The sequence below is a fragment of the Neomonachus schauinslandi genome, chromosome 12 (genome assembly GCF_002201575.2).
Source record: "Neomonachus schauinslandi chromosome 12, ASM220157v2, whole genome shotgun sequence".
NCBI lineage: Eukaryota > Metazoa > Chordata > Mammalia > Carnivora > Phocidae > Neomonachus > Neomonachus schauinslandi.
Window position 1 is genome coordinate 83,026,010 of NC_058414.1, and position 24,254 is coordinate 83,050,263.

Below are 24,254 nucleotides of genomic sequence, written 5' to 3' on the forward strand. Positions count from 1 at the left end.
ACATTTTAAAGGCTGTAACCATTCCCCTATTGCTGGACATTAGTTTCAAAACCTTTTTGTTACTAAAAATAAAACTGCTGTAGGTTTCTGTGCTTACATCTTTTAAAATAAAACAAAAATTTTATCTGGCAAACCTAGCTCGGCATCAATAAACAATCTAAAACCTTGAAAAAAACCCCATAAAACTAGTACAAAGTCATCTCAAATCTCATCACTTAAGGAAATCACTGTTCATGTTTTAGTTAATATGCCTCTCTGCTTATATATTTATCTGAATTTCATATTATTGCCCTAGTAGAATTAGTAGGTCAGAAGATTTGGCCTTGCTTAAGGCTACGTGTTATTCCTTAGCTTTGGAAATTTCGACCTAGTGATAGCTAACTTCTTTTTTAGAGTGATTTTAAACTTCCAAACTCAAAACGTGCCAGGATTTGCCACAGCACGTAAGGTCCTACTTTTATTCGTTGTACAAACAAAGCCATTAAAATTCGGAAAGGTGTGTCGGGGTCCCGACTTCACAGAAACAGAGAAACCAAGCCACTTCAAGCCTTAGGCCGGCACTGTCCCCACGTGACGCCGCCGCTTTTCCTTTAAATGCCTGGTCACGTGACCACAGACGCGCACAGACGGAGGAAATTCATGCTGTCAGGGTATGGAGTCATTCCTCCCCCACATTTCCAACCCCAGGGTTCCTGGCTTTCCTTTCCCGGAAGCCGCAACTCCTGAAGAGACTTTCTTCCTCATCCTCTACGTCTTGTCACCTAATCTCACTCCTTTCCTTTCCGTTAGTCGCGAGTGCTAGAGCTCCATCTCTCTTACAGAATCCCACTAGCCAGAGACAGGGCGACTGGGACTACGACTCCCAGGAGACATCGCGGGCCCCGCCCCCGCCGCCTCGCAGGGTAGGTCGGGGGCTGAGGTCCCACGGTCTTCTGGCCGCGTGCTGCCCGGAGCAAGCGCACTACAGGTTCCGTGGCGCCTCGCGCGCGAGCCGAGCCACGCCGGGGCGGGGCGGGGCGGGGCGGGGCCGGTCGGGGCCGGGCGGGGCGGGGCGGGAGTGGCCGGGGCGGGCAGGCCGGCGGGCGGAGGAAGGGGGTGGGAGCGGAGGCGATGGAGGGGAGGAGTGGGGGAATGGGGGAGGGCAGGGGAAGGGAGGCGGGAGGCGGGGCCGAGCTGGAGCCGGAGCTGGAGTCTGAGCCGGCGGTTGCAGTGGAGGCGGTGATGTCGGTGCAGGTCGTGTCAGCAGCGGCTGCCGCGAAGGTGCCTGAGGTGGAGCTGAAGGACCTGAGCCCCTCCGAGGCGGAGCCGCAACTGGGACTGAGCACCGCGGCTGTGAGCGCCATGGCCCCCCCAGCAGGCGGCGGGGACCCTGAGGCTCCAGCTCCCCCCGCGGAGCGGCCCCCGGCCCCTGGCCCGGGCTCGGGGCCCGCCGCCGCTCTCAGCCCTGCCGCCGGGAAAGTGCCTCAGGCGTCGGCCATGAAGCGGAGCGACCCTCATCACCAGCACCAGCGGCACCGCGACGGCGGCGAGGCCCTGGTTAGCCCCGACGGCACCGTCACCGAGGCGCCGCGCACAGTCAAGAAGGTATTGGGGCCGGGCTGCCTCTCGCGGAGAGAGGGAGGAGGGAGGGGGAACCGCAGATCCTCGCGGCAGGGTAGCACCACCCTCCACGCCCTCTCTTCCGATCGTACTAGCCGGGAGAGCCCTCTCCCCCTCAAATCCACTCTCTCAGAGATGCCTCCACCTGCGCCCAGTGCTGGGGAGCGAAGACTCCAGGTGGCACGGCCGTACTTCGCTATGAATAACATGGAGGTAGCGCTCTCCGCTACTACTTGGAATAGGCAGGGGAGGAGAGGTACCTAATACTACCCTTCGCCCCCGCATCCAGCACACTCCCATGTGTCATATTCCAGACCATTCAGGGAGAAGACCCCGATGGTATAGGAAGACCTTACGGCTTCTGAGAGTTCACCCAGCAATAAGGGTGGAAACGTCTTTTCTATTTGGAGAACGAGTAAGCAGTAGTTAACCTCGCATTGAAATCCTCAGTCGTCTGGTTTCTGTACAGATGATGACTTTCTGCCTTTCTGTGGCCAGCCGCTTCCGTAGAGCAGTACTGATGCTGTGCCCTTCATTCCAGATACTGCAGTATCCTTGCATCTTCTCTGAATGTAGAAGGGTAATGGAGAGAGTCTCTTCACTCTTTTCCCTTCGGATATTCGTCCCCTCTGCTTAGTAGTCGGCCACCAGGGTTATTCGACTGTGTGTGAAGAGAATGATTGTTTCATTGGTTCCTTTATTATGATCTGGAAGTGTTAGGAAGAATGCTTCTACTTTGGGGAAAGGCAGTCATTGTGAGGCTGTCTGTCTCATTCGTCAGCTTCTTTCAGACATAGTTTTGAAGAGCCAGTAGTCTCAGAACACCAAGAAGTGAGCCTAGGTGTGTGATACTTCAGTATTACCCTTCCAGTGGCCATCCGTGGTGTGTCTCTCCTCATAAAGCGAAATCAGCCCAGGGATAAAGGGGCAAATGTTGGAAAAGACAGAGGTATGGATCATAAAAAAGGGATTTATGGCTCTAATTTCTAAGGCATTATATGAACACAGTGATTTATTTATTTTTTAATTGTTGTGAGTGATTTTTAATTGCTTTGTCAGAACAGCAGTAAAGTGATGAGAAGTCTGCAGTGGTTTCACTGTGTAACGCCTGGCTGAATTGGAACTCTGGATCCAGCCTAACTTTTGTTGTAATAGTTTCATGATTAAGGTATAAAGCAGATAACTGTTTCATTCTAATTCCCTAAGTATAGGTGATAGATGACCTCAGATGCAAGACTGTGAGGGAATTTGTTTAATTATGCTTTAGGACAGTGTCTGTCTCATTTGCAGTATGAAACTCCTCTGAAAGGAATTATAGGAGGCAGCACAGGTCCTGGGGCTGGTAGTACCTGGGTATGTGTCCTGAAATCTGAAACATTTCTGACTGGTTGAGTTGCTTTATGACTTTGGCCAAATCTTTTTTCTGTGATTAGGGATCTTTCTGTGTAAAATCTGTAACTTGATTAGATCTCTTGAGGGTAATAGTGTTTAACAAATTACTTTTAGGGCATGGAATTTACAAAGTCAGGCAGATCGGGGTTTCGATACTAGTATAGTATCCTCACTAACTAGTGTGAAAGTTACAAAATAACCATCTGAATTCTCTGAATCTTAGTTTCTGCTTGTATAAAATGAGGATATTAATATGATTGAGGATTAGAAATATTTGTAAAGGGCTTTAGCGTTGAACTTGGCACATATACTAGGGGCTTAAGAGGTGATAGCTATTATTATTAAGGATGATTTTATTTTATTCGTCCTCCCATCATGGTTTAAGTGCATGTCCCTGTGACCTCCCCTGAAAGGTACGCCCCATTCAATAGATTCTATATAAAGAAGTTAAAAAATCCCGGGCTAGCATATCAGTTTGTTTTTCTTAAATCTAGATGTGCTTCTTGCCCATTTTCCTTGTCCAGAACCACTTTCTTCCTGTTTTTCCAGCCTCAAAATGTAGGTTCCATGATTCTAGATTTACTCAGCAGCCTCAAGGCTATGGAAGACAGGGCTGAGCTTGCCTTACAATGTTAATTGCAACCAGAAAACAACTTTTGCTGGAACTTAAGCAGTTGAAGCTCTGGGGCAAGGATACAGCTGTATGACACAACTAAAGGCATTGCTGAGCTCCATTTTGGCGATAGAATCTTTAACTTTCTTGATATTGAATTGACTAAATTAAAATAAGTGCAGGAGACTGCCCTTTTTCCACGTTGAAAGTCGCCTCACTAAGGGACTGCAGTGTGACATTTTGATTTGTTCAGTCTTTCTTGATTCTTAGATTGTTTATTTAAATAATCATAATGACCTCGACACCCTTCTGCTTTTACTGTAGGGAGGGACTGGGAGTACTAGGGCTTGAAATAGCTGCCTTTGTATGTGTAATTGGTGACTACTGCTTTTATTTTGTAACTGTCACATACAAGCTTATTTATCTTAAGTCACATTTTTGTTGATGGTTTCCCTTACACTATTCATGTATTTGTCATCAGTTTTCTTAGGTCTGTTACTCTGCTTAGCCACACAAGGGAAATAAACTTTTTATAAGAGCCAGAATTCCCAAGTGCAGTAGTTAATAAGAATGAACATATGGTGTGCAGGTTACTTAGTCACATCTTATGTTTGGCTCCTACCTCCATCGTGTAACTTGTGGTGCTGTGGGGACCAGATCTTGTCATCATGCTATCATAAATTTGTATTAATGTCTTTCTTCATAAGCTCATATCAAGTGAACCCAACCAAAAATCTCTGTAAGAAGTGATTTGTGAAATAGGCAGATAAATTACAAGTGAATGCAGTAGTAATAGTTGAGAGGATTTCTTTCCTGTGTTCTTAAAAATAGGATAATAAGAGTGTCATAGCACAGCAGGGAAAACAAGGCAGGAGAGGATATATTTCAGAAAAGTTAAAAAACTTTTTGACAGGCTGCAAGCCCAAGAACTGCAGCTCGTTTGTGCTTACATCAGTATTGGTAATGACCATGTTCAAGCAGTCTTTTTTTTTTTTTTTGGCAAACGTATCCACTTTATACTGGATTTGTTTCTGTCAGCAGAGAATGAGTTGAGCCATGTTAGTTCTTTCTTGCCCTGACTTCTTTAAGCTCTTGATTTGGTTAATTATAGATTACTAAAATGGAACCTTTTGGTTATAGGCATGGGAATGTGGGAACAGTATGACTCCTTTTGCCAGTTAGGAAAAAACAGCCTTACTAAATGTTCAGTAAGACAGTTGGCAGATTGATCTGAATATGATTTACCATTCATTGGCCTTTTCTATTCCAGGAATTATTATACGCATTTTTCTAATCTTGACAACAAGGCATTGAGATATAGGTGGCATTATCTCCATTTTACAGATAAAGAAATGAGGTCCTGAGAGATAAAGTGCCTTGCCCAAGGTTATGTATCTAGCAAGTTGCAGAGGTAGGACTCAAATCTGTTTTAAACCTTTACCTATTTCCAAAGCCCATGTCCTTTTTATTATACCACACTGATTCTTTCTAAATTTTTAGATGCTGGATTCTGGTCTTTGCCCAGAAATCTTTCAGAATACTTAGTGAACTCTAAGGTACTCCTATCTGGCCAAAGGTTTAGGTGGCTCCAAAACCAAAGTAAGGAGGGTCTGAGTCAGGATTCTAGGAATAACACAGGAAAAAAAAAAAAAAGCACAAATGTAGAACCTCAAAAAGTTGTAAAATTATAAGGAAGAAGAGTATCTTATATATAAAAAAGTGTTCCAAAATCAATGATGCATTTTCACATTAATAATTTACTGACAATCTGATAGATTTGTCCTTACTTTAAAAAAAATGTATCCTTATTTTTAAAGTTATAAATAAATCTGAAGGACCTAAGAATATGCTCTTCCTTTCTGTCCAGCTAACAATTTTTTTCCTGTTCTTTAAGTCCTACTTTCTTTATGAATGAGTCTCTCATTAAGCCTTTTGAAAATTAGAAGGAGAAGCACACTGTTGTGTATTCCGGCTACATACCAGGCACTGTATTAGAGCCTTGCATACACTATTTTACTTAATCCTTGTAAGAACTCTTGGAGATAGGTAGTGTTCTCTTTGTTTTATTGAGGAAACAGAATTGAAGAATTAAGGAATTTGTCTTAAGGTTACACATTTAGTAATGTGATGGAGCTAACAGAACTCTAATCTGTTTGACTCCAAAGCCTAGACTCTCTTGCTTTTCAGTTGAAGTTTCATTTCTCTGTTCCAAAGCTCAGATTGAACTTTTTATTTTATTTATTTATTTTTTTTAAAGATTTTATTCATTTATTCATGAGAGACAGAGAGAGAGAGAGAGAAGCAGAGGGAGAAGCAGGCTCCCAAGGAGCAGGGAGCCCGATGTGGGACTCGATCCCAGGACCCTGGGACCATGACCTGAGCCGAAGGCAGACGCTTAACCATCTGAGCCACCCAGGCGCCCGAACTTTTTAAATCTTAGTTAATTTGTATATTTTTTGTGGATGTTTTTGTTATTTCACTAACAGGGAGTTTCTTTTTATTTGTTGAGCTTGTGTAATGGTCTTACCATATATTTGAACATTTATGAGTTTTCTGAGAAAGTAGCCCGTATTTTGTATTAGCATAATTTGTGAATTCTGTTCTCCTTGGGCCTGGGAAAGATTGAAAATAGAGGTGTTTTGGGAGGTTGGTCAGAGCTGAAGTTGCAGTTGTATATTTGATGTCTTGTCCAGTTAATTGAAGAAATAGCTAATTCGTGAAGAAGGGAGAGTGAGCTTCTTTATTACAGAAAGTGTTTTCTCTATCCTGCAATGAAAGGGGAAAAGAAAAGATTTATTGAAAATTTTATTTAGGCTCCTTGTCGAGTTGAGTTTATAAAGAATATACAGTTTCTCTCATGGTAGTCTTTGTTTAAATAAATCACGAGAGAAGTACAACTGAGGCATATGGGAGAGCAATCCTGACAGTTGTCCCGATCCATCACCCTGCCATCGTGTTCAAGTGCTATGCACAATTACAGGAGCTGAAATTCCATTTACCTAGTAAAAGGTTAAGTAAGCTTGATCAGGTTTCTATGGAATTTGTAGGAGCTTTTTATAGTCTGAATGACCTGTGGCCCGAGAGTTAGAGCAGAGCAGAGGAAAAAGTAGATTGAAATTCCCTGTTACAGTTCTGAGTCTAAAGCTATTTTGATTAAATAACTTAAGACATGCTATGTATGATTTTTAGTCCCCTCTTCCCCAACTATATCCTGCAACAATTCAGTTAGCCATTTTCCTTCTTGGACACTGGACACTTGGACAGCATTAATAGCTAGTGATTTCCTATTCTTTTCTTTAAGGTTCTCTCAGTAGAAATATATTGGTTTGGGCCACCTGGTTTTTCTAAGCTCAGAACCTGTATTTAGGAAGATATAGAGGTTCTAGAGCTGGTTGACTATAAATCAGGCTTTTCCTTAGAGCCTTTCTGAATACTGCAAAGCTGTCATTGAGAGTTAAGTAACCTGAGGCTAAAACTGACTTCATCTTCCCTATAAACTTATCTCCTGCAGTGCTCCATGTGAACCCTTTTGATCACTCTAACAGCTTTGGTACTGTTGACTACCTTGTCTTGGAAAATTCTCTTGGCTTCAGTTATGACTCTTCACTTATGGCTGCCATTTACTGAATACCTACTCTGTGCCAGACAGCTATCTCATCTCATTTAATCCTCATAACAACTTTATCAGATGAATATTATTCACTTTAATTTACAGATGAGAAAATATAGGCTCAAAGAGAATAATTAACTTGCTCAAGGCTTTGCCAGTCTGTGATGCCTTTGGGGTTAGTGAGATGAAACACTGCCCACAGCGACAGTGGGAGGCTTTGTCACACTGCCAACCCCCTCCTTCTCTGACCAAATTCCATGTGAAATCTGCTTAAGCTCCTGCACCTGGGCTGCTGTGAAGACCACTCTGCAACCTTTTAGACTTCAGAATCTGCACTCCTTAGAGAGAAGGCCTAAACCACCATGCCTCACATCTCTGTTTGCCTCATTTACTATCTGACGTCTTGTTATCCATTATCTTCTAATACTCATTCCCTTACCACTCTCCTCATCCTCTCTGCTGATCCAGTTCCCCCAGATCTTTGCACCATGTCCTCTACAACTTCCCCCTCCATTATCAATAAATCCCCAAGTAGCATCAGCCTCTAGCAGCAAGATCAAGTTACAGGGGCAACAGTGGGGGAGTTGTTAGTGTGGCATCTCGTATTCAGAACTATAATGGTGAAACCGAAGCCGCAGCATCTCCTGCTTAACATTAGCAATCATGTCTTTGCCAGCCCCATTCTGTGTATGATTTTGGGTGCTGTTTTTTAGCTTTGTGGCCCTGAAGCAGGTTCTCCACCCTGAGAGCTGAACCATGGAGCTGAGAGTTGCTAGAGAAAACCAGAAAACCAGGCAGAATGATGTCACTGAATTCATAATTGTCAACCTCATGTGCATAATCAGCATTGCCTAACAATATTATACATTTCTCTAGTAAGTTCACTTTCCTACCCACTGCAAATGACTGTTTCATACTGTCTCTCTTTCTAATCTCATGTGTTCTTTTTAAACCAGTGATATGCCTTATACTTTAGTATAAAAACAGAAGCCACCAAAAGGGAATTCCTTCATTTCTGTACCTCCCAAATCGACAGACCTACCTGCATCTGGGGCTTAGCTTTTTCTCCTTCCCACCTGTTAGATAGAGGAAGCATCCTTCATTCTGTAGAGACCTCTCTACAGGTGCTGTAATCACATTCTCCTGTCCTAAAGAACTTCTTCCTCTGATTATTTCCTCTTTCTACTAAAGCCATTCCTGCAGTATTCCAACTTGATTTAATCTCTACCAGTTTGAAAACCCTATCCTCTAAACCCTATATCTCCTCTCTGCTTCTATCCTATCTTTCTACTCCCTTTCACAGCTAAGCTTATTAAAGGAGCTTTCAGCACACACTATGTACATTTTTTCTTTCCACAAACTCTTTAACCCACTCCCACCTTAATGCTCTGACCAGAACAAAATCCTCTTGCTAACGTTGCCAATGTCCCATCAGATTGGGAAACATGGTAGTCTGTTTTTTCAGCCCTCATCAAGACCTTGGTAACATTTGACACCAACTTCTTACCCACTCTCCTCTCTTGCTTCCATGACACAGCTCTTTATTAGTTTTCTTGTTTCTTCGGCCACTTCTTCTCAGTCTCCTTTGTTGGCTCTTTCTCCTTGATCCTGAGCTGTCTGCTCTTTCCATTGTGTTTTCTTCCTAAGTCATCCACACCATTCCTATACCTTTAAGTGTCATTTACATCCCAGCAACTCCCCAGATTATTTCTTTAGCTAAGACCCCTCTTCCAAATGCCAATCTTGTATGTGCCCAACTGCCTAGTTGCAGTTGGACTTAAGAATTAACATGTCCAAAATGGATATTTTTGTCTTTTTGTCTAATCCCCAAAATATGTTCTTGTTTTCTTCGTATCAGTTAAATGGTGTTTACATTATTTTTCTTCCCTTTAAAAAATTGTTTTTAATTGCACAAGTGATGCCTGAATATTTTCTTATAAAATAATTCAGTTTAATAAAGCAGAAGTCCTTCCTTGGTCCTCAGCCAGTCTCATTGCCTTCTCCACAGGCGACTTCTGCTATCTATCAATTTATCCTTCTTGACTTTTTTTTTTCCCTATATTTGCACATAGAAGAATTTGTAGTTTTATAATAACTTTTACATAAATAAAAGCATACTATATATTTGCAGGTTGGTTTTTTTTTCACTTGGAGCTCTTTCCATATCAATATATATAGATCTCTCTTAGTCTTTTTGACACTGAATTGATTTCCAAAGTTCATACTATTGTTGTTTATTAAATCATTCTTCTGCTGATACATATTTCACTTAATTTTTTTTCCCTTTACAGACAGTGCTATAGTAACTACCTGTATGCATTTGTGTGCATGTGTAAGTGTTTTTCTAGGGTAGATACCTAAAAGCAGAATTCTGGAGTTGAAAGATAATCCACATTTTAAACTTAATGCCTTCAAAAATGTAGTACCATTTTATACATTAACTAACTATAAACAAGACAACCCTTTCACCACACCTTTACCAACCACTGGGTATTTTTATGTCTTTTATGAGGAAAATTGTTTACTGTTGTTTTTATTAGCGTTTTTCCTACTTAACAATATTTATTGAGTGACTACTATGTGCCAAATGCTAGGGGTACAGCAATGAGCAAAATAGATGAAGATCTCTGCCCTCCTACTGACTTGTGTTTTTCATGTCAGCTTAGGAATTCTTTACTATTCTGGATATTTTTTTCTATTTTATTTCTTACTGATTTGTGACTTTGTTTATGATGTTGAAAGTTTTTATGTAGTCAGATTGGGCAGTGTTTTCCTTCATGACTTAAACATTTTGTGTCTTAGAATAGCCTTGTCTACCCCAGTTTATAAACAAATTATTTTATGTTTTCTTCAACTGTTTTTATGGCTGTGTTTATTATACCTTGGTCCCCAGTCCATCTGGAATGGACTGGAATTCAGTTTTGTTCATAATGTAAGATAGGGACTGTTTGTGATATAAGATAGCTCTATTTGTTCCAAAATAAAATTTAATATTTTACTTTTTCAGGTTTGTTTTCTATTTCTTTTTCTTTAACTTGTCCTTCTCCACTGTTTTTATTTCTTTTAGCTGGACATATAGATGTAACTTTAGATTGAAGACTATTTAAGTCAAGAATGACACTAAAAATTACCATCCTGGCAGTACTGAGTGCTTATAGTGAGTTATTCATTGAAGCACTTGCTATTGTAGCAAATTTTACTTATTGTTTATAAACAAACATAATTATAAATGTTTATTATTGTTTAGTGGATCTAAATTTATGTTTTGATAGAAATTGGAGCCTCAGTGATATTTCAGATATACATCCTATTCTGCAGTGGTCTATAGAGGAACTTACTTTCTGCAGTTATACTAAGTTGGAAAAATATGTGGTCCTTTTTCAAAATGACACCTTATTTTTTGTAAGGCATTGCCAGGAATTGAGTACATATAATGAGACTGTAGGAAGAAAAAATTTTGCCCTGATTGCATAATTGTGTCCATCTACATTTCATTTTTTTTCTTTCTTTTTTTGTTTCTACATTTCAAAGTTGATATTACCTCCTCTAGGTTGAAGAAAGACTTCTTTTCCTAGCAAGTAAATAAGGTGTCTTCTTCAATAAAATTATTGGATAAAGCTTGACTGAGTCTAGTCTTGGGTGACTCTGCTTTGGGAGACAGAATGGAATAGGAATTTTTACTACATTCATATCTGTTGTTTCTATAACGGAGAAAAGATGATGGGTCTAATGCTGTCTCCTTTTAAGGGCCTTTGCTGGACTATATTCTAGAAATAGGGAAGCAACTTTACTATTTCTGGATACTTCTCTAATAATCTCCCTGATGTATTGTGAACTTTTTTTGTGCAAAAACCTTTTATGTCCTGTGTGCTGAACACTGCTAAGTGATAGGACTGTTAAATCAGCGACATAATCATTCTTGTTCTCAAAAAAGAGGGTAGGGAATGCAGATATGAAAATAAATAAATACGATCTGGTTTGATATGAGCCAATACTGGAAGCAGTAATTGTTGCAATTTGGAGAGGTCAACACTGAAATTGAGGTGTATCACCTTGGGAAAAGTAGTTGATTGCCTACTCAAGAGGTTTCACAGTGTAGCAGAACCTTTATGAAATTTCCATGTTCCAACTGTACAAGTTCTGAAATTCACATTTTTAGTACACTTAGAGGTCATTTACCTCTTAGGGCTGGCTCATTCAAACCAAACTCACAGGAGACTTGTATACAAAACAAAATGGTAAGTTCTAACTTATGGTCAGATGTAGAACACTCAAGCTGATCTGATATACATGTCAGTCAGAGGATACTGTGGAAAATCTACATTTGAAGTCTAGTTAGGGGCAGTTATTAAGTTTGGAATCCTTTAGATCCTTGCTACTCAAACTGGTCCATGACCAGAAGCATTGGCATCTCCTGGGAGCTTGTTAGGAATGCATAATCTCGGGCAACTCTGGTTCTGTACTAATATATACCCACCAGAACCCTAGTATTTTTTATTCATTGTTGAGTAATACTGGCTTAGCAGTTGGTCTTATTTATGCTTCTCTTATGAAACCTCACTGTGGAGAGGCAAGAAAATCATTTCAGGGTTTTTTTGGAAGGGTAGAAATGTATACTAAAGCTTATTAAAATACTTGTAATAAAATACTTGATAGAGACAATAGAACCACAGACAGGCACAGATACACAAAGATAGACAGACATACACAGATCCTTCATAAAACAGAACCCTTCAGAACCCCTCTACCTAAACCCTTCGCACACATAAACCCATACCCACACCCACAGAGAGACCTCATGTGTCTCGCCTCCATAGAGAGTTCCCTACAGGTACCCACGGAGATATCCCACACAGACCACATAAACCCTGGAGCCCACCCCCCAGCAGAGATACACACACACACTGACACCCAACAAGTAATGCTGACAACTCAGATTTTCATAAGACTTGAGTAGTTTTTTCCATTTTTTTGAGGAGAAGGGACAAGTATACTCTCTAAGGTACTTTTAACTGAGCCAGAAAATAAAGCAAAAACAGACGGACTGCCATTGGGTCTGCAGAACAGCGAATGTTACAAAGCCAGTTTAATTTGAATTCCTGTTTCTGGAACTGCTTGTTCCTGGGCATCATTTTCAGTTTGATGTACTCATCATGCTTGGATGGAAAAGTTATTCTTCTCTTATTTTCTCTCAGGAGCTTGCATTCTAGATTGCTGGTTAAGCAGAGTTCCATGTTCAGTTCCCTTTGGTACTAATGAACACACTCCTCAATGCTATCTGAGTCACATAAATCTGCCCAGGACTGGAAGATCCAGAAATATTGCACCTATGTGGAGGACTCCTCCTGAGTCCTCTGTGGGTGTGTGGGACTGAAGAATGTAGGGCAGAGAGGGAAAATTATGTTAAAACTAGAAAGAGGTGTAATTTTGGTCTTTTTACCTCTTGGGTCATTCGTAGTATAGGTTTGCATAAGACCTGTGATGAAACTTAAGGATGACTCAGGGGAGTAATTTAGTTGTAGGTTAAAAGATTTTTAAACTATGCTGATTTTGGCTGAGGATGGCACATTGATTGTTGGTTGATAAAGAGATCACTGGTATCAACAAAGCCAGATTTTTTAGTTCCTTGGGCAGCATTTTGTGAGAAGGTTTCTCAAGTACCTCTGTCCCTTGAATGAATGTAACTCCTGATGCAGTCACACACATGAAAACTTTAGTATTTAGTTAGGGAAAAGCAGACTCTGACACATGTAGCATGTTTGTGCTTAATAGTTGAAAGTTTTTATCACACTAAGGAAATTAGGCACCAGAGAGACATTGCTAGAAGAGTTTTACAAATGTAGGTTACAAAAAGTTAAGTATTTTTCTCTTGGTGTCTGGTACATGTATATGTTTGCATTTGACCAAAAGCCTGTTAAAATTTTTTTTAAGCATTTGGAAGAGTACGGAGAAAATTGTACACGCTGCCCAATTTAACAAATGTTGGCATTTTGCAGAATTTTCTGGAGATACTTTTAAAGATATAAAACATTGTAGACAAAATTGAAGAGCCTTTTGTACCCCTTCTCTGTTTATTCCCTTTCTTCTTTTCTCTCCCTTCATCACAGAGGTAACTGCTGTCCAAACTTTGCAGTTTATTATTCCCCTTCATGTTTTAACACCTTTGCAATATATTATCAGTATCAATTGTATATTGATAAACAACATGTAGCATTGTTTGTGTGTTTGTAAACTTAACATAAATGGTACTGTAGAGCGGATACTATTCTGCAACCTACTTTTTTCACTCAACTTTATTTTGAGTTTTAACTAGTTTGATACATGTAGATTTTCTAGTTGAGTCGTGTTAACCTACTGTGTAGTGCTTCATTGTGTGACTCCACCACAGTTTACCCATTCCTTATTAATGTTTCCTCTTGTTTTTTTGAACTGGAGTGAACATCTTTAAATCATGTTTCCTTATCACGTATATGATAGTTTCTCTAGTGTATATCCTGTAAGCAAAATTGCTTAAGGTATACCAACTTTACCAGATACTCCCAAATTGCTTTCTAAAGTGGTTTTATTAACACTTGTTTTCTGAATCCTTAATAATGTGTGGTATTATCAGATATTAAATTTTGTCAGTCTGGTAGTTGTGAAATGGTATCTCTGTTTTAATTTGCATTTCCTTGGATATTAGTGAGACTGAGCATCTTTTAATGTTTGTAGTTCCTTTTGGATTTCCTTATTTGTAAAATGTCTAAGGGGGTGCCTGGGTGGCTCAGTCGGTTAAGTGTCTGCCTTTGGCTCATGTCATGATCCTGGGGTCCTGGGATAGAACCCCGTGTCCCCGTGGGCCAGGCTCCAGGGAACCTGCTTCTCCCTCCCCTCGCCCACCCCCCACCCCCACTCGTGCTCTCTCTTGCTGTCTCTCAAATAAATAAATAAAATCTTAAAAAAAAATGTCTATATTCATGTCTTTTCCCATTTTTCTATTGGGATCTCATTGGTTTTCCTATTGATTTTTAAGAGTTCTTTATGTTTGTTCTAATCCTTTATCAGATATTTGTGTTGCAAATATCCTCTGGTCTATGGCTTGTCTTTTTTACTTATAATGACTTTTATACAGAAGTTAAAATATGTAATGTAAAATTGATTTTTTCCTCCATGTAGTTTGTCCGTTTTGATTGTTATTTTAGAAACTTTTCCCTGTCCTCATATGTAATACCACTTTTTTTTTTTTTTTAAAGCTTTTATTTATTTATTTGAGAGAGAGAGAGAGCATGAGACGGGGAAGGGTCAGAAGGAGAAGCAGACTCCCTGCTGAGCAGGGAGCCCGATGCGGGACTCGATCCCGGGACTCCAGGATCATGACCTGAGCCGAAGGCAGTCGCTCAACCGACTGAGCCACCCAGGCGCCCTGTAATACCACTTTTTGTCACATCCTCTGTATCATCCATTCTGTTTCTGGGTTCTGTATTATGTTTTATTGCTCTCTTTGTTGATTTCTTTACCAATACCACACTTTTTTTTTTAATTTCTAGAACTCTATAATAACCCAATATTTGCTTGTGTAAGTTCCTCTGAATATATTTTTAAATTTTTAACAGCTTTACTGGGGTAAAATTTACATAGGATAAAATATACCCATTGTAAATTACAATTCAATGACTGTTAATACATTTGAGCACAGGAGCCCGAGGTAGGGCTCTATCTCATGACCCTGAGATCGTGACCTGAGCCAAAACCAAGAGTCAGATGCTTACCCTGCTTAACTGACTGAGCCACCCAGGCGCCCCTCAACCTCCTAATCTTTTTTTCTTTTTTTAAGATTTTTTATTTATTTGACAGAGAGACAGCGAGAGAGGGAACACAAACAGGGGGAGTGAGAGAGGGAGAAGGAGGCTTCCTGCAGAGCAGGGAGCCTGATGCGGGCTCCATCCCAGAACCCTGGGATCATGACTTGAGCTGAAGGCAGACGCTTAACGACTGAGCCACCCAGGCGCCCTCAACCTCCTAATCTTAAGGGAGGTTTTTTTGTGCGTGTGTGTTTGTTTCTTTTCCTCAGACAGCCAAGGCATTCTACTGTATTTACCCTTTTTCTTTCCTTTTTCTTTTCCAATCTGATCTATCTGTAGGTACCAATAGGACATTTGTTTAGGATGAGTGCCCTCTAAAAATCCTTTTTTTTTTCTTTTTTCTTTTTTAAATTTTTTTCTTTTTAATAGGCTTGAACTTATGACTCTGAGTCGCATGTTCTACTGACTGAGCCAGCCAGGCGCCCCTAAAAATCCTTTTAGATATAAAAGTCAAACTCTTCAAAGGCATACCTATTTCAGTGTGACTCCAAACCAGCAAACCTTTTTATGGCTTACCTATGGATGCAAGGGGCATTCCCAAAGAGGATGCAAAAGATGCAGACCCCTTTAAGAGCCAGAGTTACTCCCAAAGATAGCCTAAGCAAGTTAAGACTTTTTGTTATCTTTACAGGTGGTATAAAGAACTCCTTAAGACAAAGGACATGAAAGACAAAGAGACAGGAAAACAGTGACTTTTCTGGGAGGCTAAGGATCAATAACCAATGGTATCCAAAACCATATTCATGACAGTCACAGTCCAAAGAACTAATTCTTACAAATGTTTTTGTTCCCGCTAATCTGAATTTGGAAAAGAAGGCATAAGGAGAAGTTCACCTTCCTTTCTTGACCAGACAAGAGACAAAAATCCAGGAGACTGACTTTTGTAAGAATTCTTACCTTTTGCTGGCCTTTGTCAGTTGCCCCAGGATTTTTAGCTATAGTCTTCAAGGATTGTGAGATGTCGCAGCTGTTCCTTCATGGTCACTAAAACTATAGGGGAAGAAAAAAATATTTTTTCTACTACCCCCTCCTTGGCTTTCTGGCTAGGGCCCTATACATTCGACTGACAAAGACAGATTAACAAGAGAAAAGCACACAGAGTTATTTAATAAAAGTTTTACATGAGATGAGAGCCTTCGTAAGAAAATGAAAACCCAAAGAAATCGTTTAACCTGAATTTTTTTTTATTAAGATTTATTTGAGAGAGATAGAGCACGAGCAGGAGGGCCAGAGGGAGAGGGAGAGAGAATCTCAGCAGACTCCATGCTGAGCGTGGAGCCTGACACAGGGCTTACTGTGTCACAACATGGATATCAGGACCTGAGCCAAAACCAAGAGTCGGATGCTTAACCAACTGCACACCCAGGAGCCCCAAACCTGAATGTTTTTATGCTAGTTTTGATGAAGAGTGGAAAGTTGTGGCAAAATGTGATAGAACAAAAGGGTCTGAGGTAAGGGTAGTAAACTGGGGAAACTTAGCAAGGCCTTAATATTCATTATGCCAAGGTGCCATATTTTGGGACATCATGTTCTGAACCCCATCAATAATGATGATAAATCATATAGCTTGTTAATGATGATATCCAAAAGTAATTATTTCCAGTATGAATACACCCATTAATCTACATAGCTAATTCTAGATTCTTTTCCTTTTACACTGCCTTCTGAGTTATTATAGTGGCTTACCAATTTTATGGTCTTTATAAAGGATCTTTTGGGTATTCCAGAAATCATTGATTTTATTTTTTTCTCTTACTCCTTCCCTTAGGTAATGTCTTTAAATCTCTTTTGTTGGTTAGTGGACCCACGTTTTGTTCATTAGGTATTTGGCTTGCTTTTGGTGGATTTTCACAATGTAATGCTAGCACATAATAGGTGCTGAATGTTTGTGGTAATAGAGCTGAGCCCCATCATGAACCATTGATTTGTAACATACTTCTCTCCCCTTATCAGCTCAAGTACCTCTGTCCCTTGAATGAATGTAACTCCTGATGCAGTCACACACATGAAAACTTTAGTATTTTCAGCTCTTGTATGTAACATTCTTGGTTAGATTCTCTGTCAGATGTCACTGGTAATTAAGCCTTTGGAAAGAGCCCAAGAGTTTTCAGACTCAGTTGCTAGACAATAGCAATAAGAACAGTAAGTAGTATATAATCACATGATGATACTTGGCAATTCTAAAGCAATACTAGTTTTATTGAAGAGCATTAGGTTAAACCAGTTAAGACTCCTTTGGCTGAAAACCTACTTTGTAGATTTTATAGTTTTATTTACTCTTTTTTTCTTCAGAGTTGTTCCTTAAATATGTAGCAGAGATTATGATAGATAAGTATCTGTACTTAAAGACTGGGATACTCATCAAGGGGGCTGTTGGCTTAAAGGGAGCAAGGATGATGGGTATTTTGGGGTTTGCAGTCAGACTCTTGAAGCCTGTGTCCCAATCTTGGGGAAATAAATGAAGGGCACCCTAGGAAGATTGGGGCCTTGCCAAGATGTAGCACAGTATCAAAGAATACTCTCTTTAGAGCACTTATAAATATGAATTAGTGCTTACAATAGCACTGTGGTAAGCAATTATAGTTTACTAATGGAAAGGCCAAATAAAATGAAATTCAATTAATGTTTGTTAAATGCCATTAAGCACTCCACTTAGTGTTTGTCCAAGGCTCCAGAGCAGACAGCTGTAAATGCAAAATCCAAATGCTGCATTTTGCCAAGAGAGCATCTTAGTTTCTATATCTGTAAATATAAATAATTCCCAAATTATAAGGTTGTAATACAGAAATGTATATATATGTATATATTATATATATATATATATATTTAGATCTTATTTATTTTAGAGAGAGAGGATGCATGTGCTTGCAAGAGAGGGGAGAGGCAGAGGGCAAAGGAGACTCCGACTATGCACTGAGTGCAGAGGCTGACCCTGATATCATGACTTAAGCCAAAACCAAGAGTCCGATGCTTAACCGACTGAGCCCCCCGCCAGGCACCCCCGAAATATATTCTTTAGCAGAGATAAGAATGCAGATGTTTCAAAATATACTTATTTAGATTTTTATGTTTCATGAATTTTCAAAGGGGTAAAAAATTAGAAAAACAAGCAACAAACCTAGTTTAGTTGTATCTTTTTTGCTAAAGTATTATGATTTAGTCAAATCAAACACAAGGTAAAAAACTGAACTTGTTCTGTAAACACTTCAACCAAATGCTTATTTGACTGAATCATAATATGAACACTTGGTTAAAGTATTACAGGATAAGAACTCAAGTTTAGCTTTTTTTTTACCTTGTGTTTGAAGTGTTAATATAACATCTAAATGAAGATGTTTTACAGATAGTCAGAACTGGTGTCTAAGTGGAAATTGAAGGAGGGTGTCAAGAAATAGCTTTGGAAATTGTTATGAAGGTCCTAATCATAATGGTAGCTATACTTAGAACCATTGTAGGGGGTCTAACAAGATAAGCTTGGGCACAAAGCACCATTAATAGACAGGAAGAAGAAAAAATGTCGGCAAAACTACATTATTATCCTTTAATATAATTTTACCTTTGTATAGCTTTTTATATCTTTTAATTCAGTTAAATCCATCATTTTATTTGATACTGAAATAGAGTTTGAAATTTACTAACTGACTTTTTAGTATAACATTAGTTTCAGGGAAGCTATTACTGTTTTTTTAAACTATGATTAAGGGCGCCTGGGTGGCTCAGTTGGTTAAGCGACTGCCTTCGGCTCAGGTCATGATCCTGGAGTCCCAGGATCGAGTCCCGCATCGGGCTCCCTGCTCGGCAGGGAGTCTGCTTCTCCCTCTGACCCTCCTCCCTCTCATGCTCTCTGTCTCTCATTCTCTCTGTCTCAAATAAATAAAATCTTTAAAAAAAAAAAAAACTAGATACTTTATGTTTAATTATTTTGTACATGATTGGTACATTGTTAATATTTTTCAAAGAATAGCAGTTTTGTTGAAACTAGAGCTAGTCTTTTAATTTTCTATCTGAATCTCTTTGTTGTACCATACTGCTGTAAAATCATCAGTGTTCATTAAGCCAAAACAGTGTAATCTACAGGCTTTATTTCAAAGATCTAATTTTGTAAAGAGACTTGAAGACAATATTATAGCCACCCTTTATTTTCTCTGAGCTAGGTCATCAGCTAAGGAGGGGAAGAGAAAAAAGGCTTCAGAAATTTTAGTAAAATGGTGAAAATTTGAAGTAGTTTTTTGTGGAGTATGAGCAAGTGAATTAATCAAAAATATAGCAGGGTGTCAGAATTAATCAGAAAGTATAGAATTAAATTTTCTAAGTCACATTTTAATTAATTAATTAATTTTTAAGTAGGCTCCACACCCAACATGGGGCTCAAGCTCATGACCCCAAGATCAGGAGTCATATGCTTTACTGACTGAGCCAGCTGGGGGCTCCTCTAGTAGTCACATTTTTAAAAGTTAATTAATTTATTTGTGTATTTTTAAGTAAGCTCTATGCCCATTGTGGGGCTTGAACTCATGACCCCAAGGATCAAGAGTCTCATCCTCTACCAACTGAGCCAGCCAGGCGCCCCACAGTAGTTACATTTTAAAAAGTAAAAAGCAACAAGTAAAATTAATTTTAACGATATATTGTATTTATTTATTTATTTATTTATTTGACAGAGACACAGCAAGAGAGGGAACACAAGCCGGGGGAGTGGGAGAGGGAGAAGCAGGCTGCCCGCAGAGCAGGGAGCCCGATGAGGGGCTCGATCCCAGGACCCTGGGATCATGACCCGAGCCAAAGGCACACGCGTAACGACTGAGCCACCCAGGCGCCCGATATATTGTATTTAGCCAAACAAATCCAAAATGTTATTTCAATATGTAATCAATTTAAAAATTCAGATATTTTGCCCTTTTTAATTTTTATTTTTAAAATAAAAAAAAATTATTTATTTTAGAGAGTGGGGAGGGGCAGAGGGTGAGAGGGAGAGAGAGAATCCCAAGCAGACTCCCTGCTGAGCACAGAACCCTATGCAGGGCTCAGTCTCCCCACCCTGAGATCATGACCTGAGCCAAAATCAAGAGTCAGACACTTAACCAACTGAGCCACCCAGGTGCCCCTTGCCCTTTATTAGACTTAATCTTCAAAATCTAGTGTGTTGTTTTGGCAGCACATTTTAATTTGGACTAGCCACATTTCAAGTGTCCACCAGCTACATGTGGCTAGTGGCTATCTATTGAACAGTATCGTTCAAAAGTAAGTAAAAATTAATAAATTTTGAGCTGCATAGATACTGTCATCTGTTATTTACATGAATGTATTATTTTTTCTAACAGTTCTTGGGGATAAGGCAATTCATTTGATAGACCTGGCTTGATGAACTCAGGGGAAGTTGATCCATTAAAAAAAAAGGTGAGATCCAGTTAGAAGGATGTTTATTCTACAGGAGTAGGCAATGCTAATACTAAATTTAATACCATTATCCAATAGACATGTCCACCTTGCCAGATGAAAGCTGGCTTCTTGTTACCCTTCAGCTATGTACAAGTGTGTATATCCTTTAAAAATATAGAAAAGGGGGCGCCTGGGTGGCTCAGTTGGTTAAGTGACTGCCTTCGGCTCAGGTCATGATCCTGGAGTCCTGGGATCGAGTCCCGCATCGGGCTCCCTGCTCAGCAGGGAGTCTGCTTCTCCCTCTGACCCTCCCCCCTCTCATGCTCGCTCTACCTCATTCTCTCTCTCAAATAAATAAATAAAATCTTAAAAAAAATAAAAATAAAAAAATAAAAATAAAAATATAGAAAAGGTAGTATACTACATAACAACATTCTACATCTTGCTTTTTTCCTACTTAATATATCTTACAGCTGCTTTGTTTTTAAAGTCTGTAGTCCATTGAATAGATGTACCATAATTTATGTAACCAGTTTGCTATTTATGGTTGTTTTCAATATTTTGCCCTTATGAACAATGGCATAATGAATATCTTTGTATTAATGTATTGATGAATGTCTGTAAAATAAATTATTACAAATAGAATTTCTGGTTCAAAAGGTAGGTATTTTTTTTATTTTATAAATATTGCCAAATGCAATAGAGGTTATACCAGTTAACACTCTCAACTAGTAGTGTGAATAAACTTTTTCTTAAATAGAACTGATTCTCAAAATTTATAATTAAAAAATTTTTATTGTGCTGTTCTAACAGAAGAGGCATAGGTAGGGGCACCTGGGTGGCTCAGTCGGTTAAGCGTCCCGACTCTTGGTTTCAGCTTAGGTCGTGATTTCAGGGTCATGAGATCGAGCCCCACATTGGGTTCAATGCTCAGCGCAAGTCTGCTTGAGATTCTGTCCCTCTCTCTCTGCCCCTCCGCTTGTGCTTGCTTTTTCTCTCTAACATAAATAAATAAACCTTTAAAAAAAAAAAAGAAGAGGCATATAGGTAGCCCCCTTTTGTCCTAAGATGATCCTCTTGAGCCACCTCAGAGTTGGAACCCTTGGGTTCCAGAGTATAGATTGAAAACACCGATTGTAATCTAGCTCCCCTTATTTTTTATGTATGAAGAAAAGGGTTCCAAAGAGATGGAGCTATTCCTCCAAGACTTCCCCAAAGCAGAAAAATAGGAATGGCTCTGAAATGTGTTCAGAATTTCAGAAAGGAATTTCTTAGTGTTCTCTGTAACAGATAAACCTCAATTAATGACTTTTTGAGAATCAGACCTTTTAAAAATAACATTTGAAGTTTGATTTTGTTTTCATAAGCTTCATGGTTAGTGGAGACATTGGCAGCTCATGGCATTGGGGTAGAGTAGGGAACTTGATGGTCAGGGAAAAAGTAAGGGAGGATGTCCCTGCCTTCATATTTCTGATGTGATGATAGCTGATCTGAAAAGCAAAAGGGGGCAAAGACTAGCTAAGGAAGATGAGGTGGTATAGAAGAAAAAAGATCTAGAGTGCCTAGTCCAGTGCCTGGTCCATAGTAGCTGCTAGTTATGCTAGTTCTGTGTTTGTGGAAGTATAGATTGGTCTAACCATTTTGGAAGGAAGTACTCAGTCAGATTATACATTACGTATACCCCATGATCCAGAAGCTCTTTCCCTAGGCATATATCTGAAAGAAATGCTCACACAGTATATAACTGGTTGTTCATTATGGTGTTATTTGTTTACAGGAAACAAACTTGTTGTCCTACTCTTTCCCTAATGATGGGTAAATTATGACACACTTATACCACTAAGAACTATCAGTTTGAAGCAGTGGACTAGATGTGCACATGGCAACATGATGTATCTTAAAAACAAGGCACTGAATAAAAACAGAAAGGAACAGACTGGGGGCGCCTGGGTGGCTCAGTCGTTAAGCGTCTGCCTTCGGCTCAGGTCATGATCCCTGCTCCACGGGAAGCCTGCTTCTCCCTCTGCCACTCCCCCTGCTTGTGTTCCCTCTCTCGCTGTGTCTCTCTCTGTCAAATAAATAAATAAAATCTTAAAAAAAAAAAAAAAGGAACAGACTGGGATGTGTAATACAATAGCATTTATATAAATTAAAAAATGTATGTAAGTAAAACACATTGCACAGTTTGTAAGAAAATATGTAAGCACATTAAATATATTACAGCAATTGCCTAAATTGAGTGCTAATGGGAGTGGGATAAAAGAGAATAAATAGAATAAGAATATGTAAATGTAAAACTTCATTTCTTCAGTGAGGTGATGTTTGAAGCATCTATTGGTTGACTAGGAGGATATTTGCAGACCACTAGCCTGTGTCTCCCATTGTTACTACCTTTGGGAGTAATATTTCTGATAACAAATTATCATTGGAACATATTTTATTGTTAATCTAACTATACTTAAAGTGAATATTTGGGGTTCGTGTTTCTGAAATCTTCCTCTTTTTTTTTTTTGGCCTTTATTTCCTCTTCACTTTTTCTGTTACTGTATGTTCTGTTTGGTTGGTACTTTCATATAGAATATACTAGCCTCATTGTTTATTTCTCATTTAGGTACTACTTGTACAGCCAGCACTGTATGTTGTCACTCTTAGAAGATGATATTGATACTTAGTGATGAGTCGTATGAAACACTCTTCAGTGTCCTCTTAGATAATGGCCTTTTTTTATTAAAGGAAGGTAAAAATACTTAGAATAAGCACTCACTGGTTTGATCCATTACCCTGTATAATATTTATGTTATTTATCTAGCTTTTCCTAAGAATCTGCTTAGGGCAAATAAAAATAGTGACTCCTAGCAAGTTCTCGGAGGTAGCAGTGAGATCGTGGGTAGAATATAATATAGGAAACAAATGGCCCCTACCTTTCTGCAGTTTCTGTTGCTAGAATGACTCGTCCTTTTGTAGGTCATGAACTTTTGAGTAGCCTGAGTTTTGAGTTAGCCTTAGTTGAAGTTTTGGTTGTTAATGTGTACCACCCAGTCCGGTGCTCCAGATTAGCAACTAGAGAAAAGAGCGGTGATGGAATTAAAGTAACCTTGGCAACCATTATAATGTAAATGAATCTCCTCGGGAAGGAAGTTGTGAGCGTGGGCACTTGTTAGGACATTCCTTTATAGTTTTTCAACTAGAGCTGACTAGCATTTTGCTATTTTAAAATTCTGGTGTAGCTGCTCCTCAGATACCATCAAGTCCTGTGCCACTCTGGCCTTTTTCAATTTTCTGAGAAGCTAATACCATGTTTTAATACATATATAAAACAAAATGAATCTCCAAACAACGTGCTTATTCTCTTCATATACATGAAGACCTCTTTTCCCTTTACTAACATTACCTTTTTCTCATTGCCTTCTGGCACTAACATTGCTGCAGCTCTGCACCAAATCTCTGATGCACAAAGGAAGCCACTTAGGTTTCTGGAGAAACAGTGTGGTGTGTATCTAATAGACCCTGATCGCCAAGATTTGGCTTATGATAGAACTGATAGTGCCAAGGCTAGAACTTAAGTAGCATGAGAGAGACACATCCTTTGTTTCAAATCTTAATTTTTTGTTTTTGCCTTTAGGCTTTAAGAAATAAAATTTTTTACATGTTTTGGAGTTTTAATGCGGACTTACTCTTTGTGGATTTAGAGATTGGATGACGAAGGGAGTAACAAAAGTGAAACCAAAGTTATTACCAAACTGGGTTGAGTTGCTAAATTAAGTACTGTACTTGTTTACTGCCTCCCAAATGAGTCCAGTGATTTTAACAAAGAGTTTAT

The 24,254-nt window shown here is 39.3% G+C and overlaps 1 protein-coding gene across 2 annotated transcripts in view; it reads left to right on the plus strand.

The window, feature by feature from the left end:
* Positions 1-1,140: 1,140 nt before the first annotated feature.
* AHCYL2 (adenosylhomocysteinase like 2) overlaps positions 1,141-24,254 on the plus strand; it is a 164,669-nt gene continuing 141,555 nt past the window's right edge. For both annotated transcript variants that reach the window (XM_021699279.1, XM_044920293.1), the window contains exon 1: positions 1,141-1,584. In XM_021699279.1, coding sequence (XP_021554954.1) covers positions 1,222-1,584 — 363 coding nt within the window. In that variant the 5' untranslated portion in view covers positions 1,141-1,221. The remainder of the gene's footprint in view (positions 1,585-24,254) is intronic.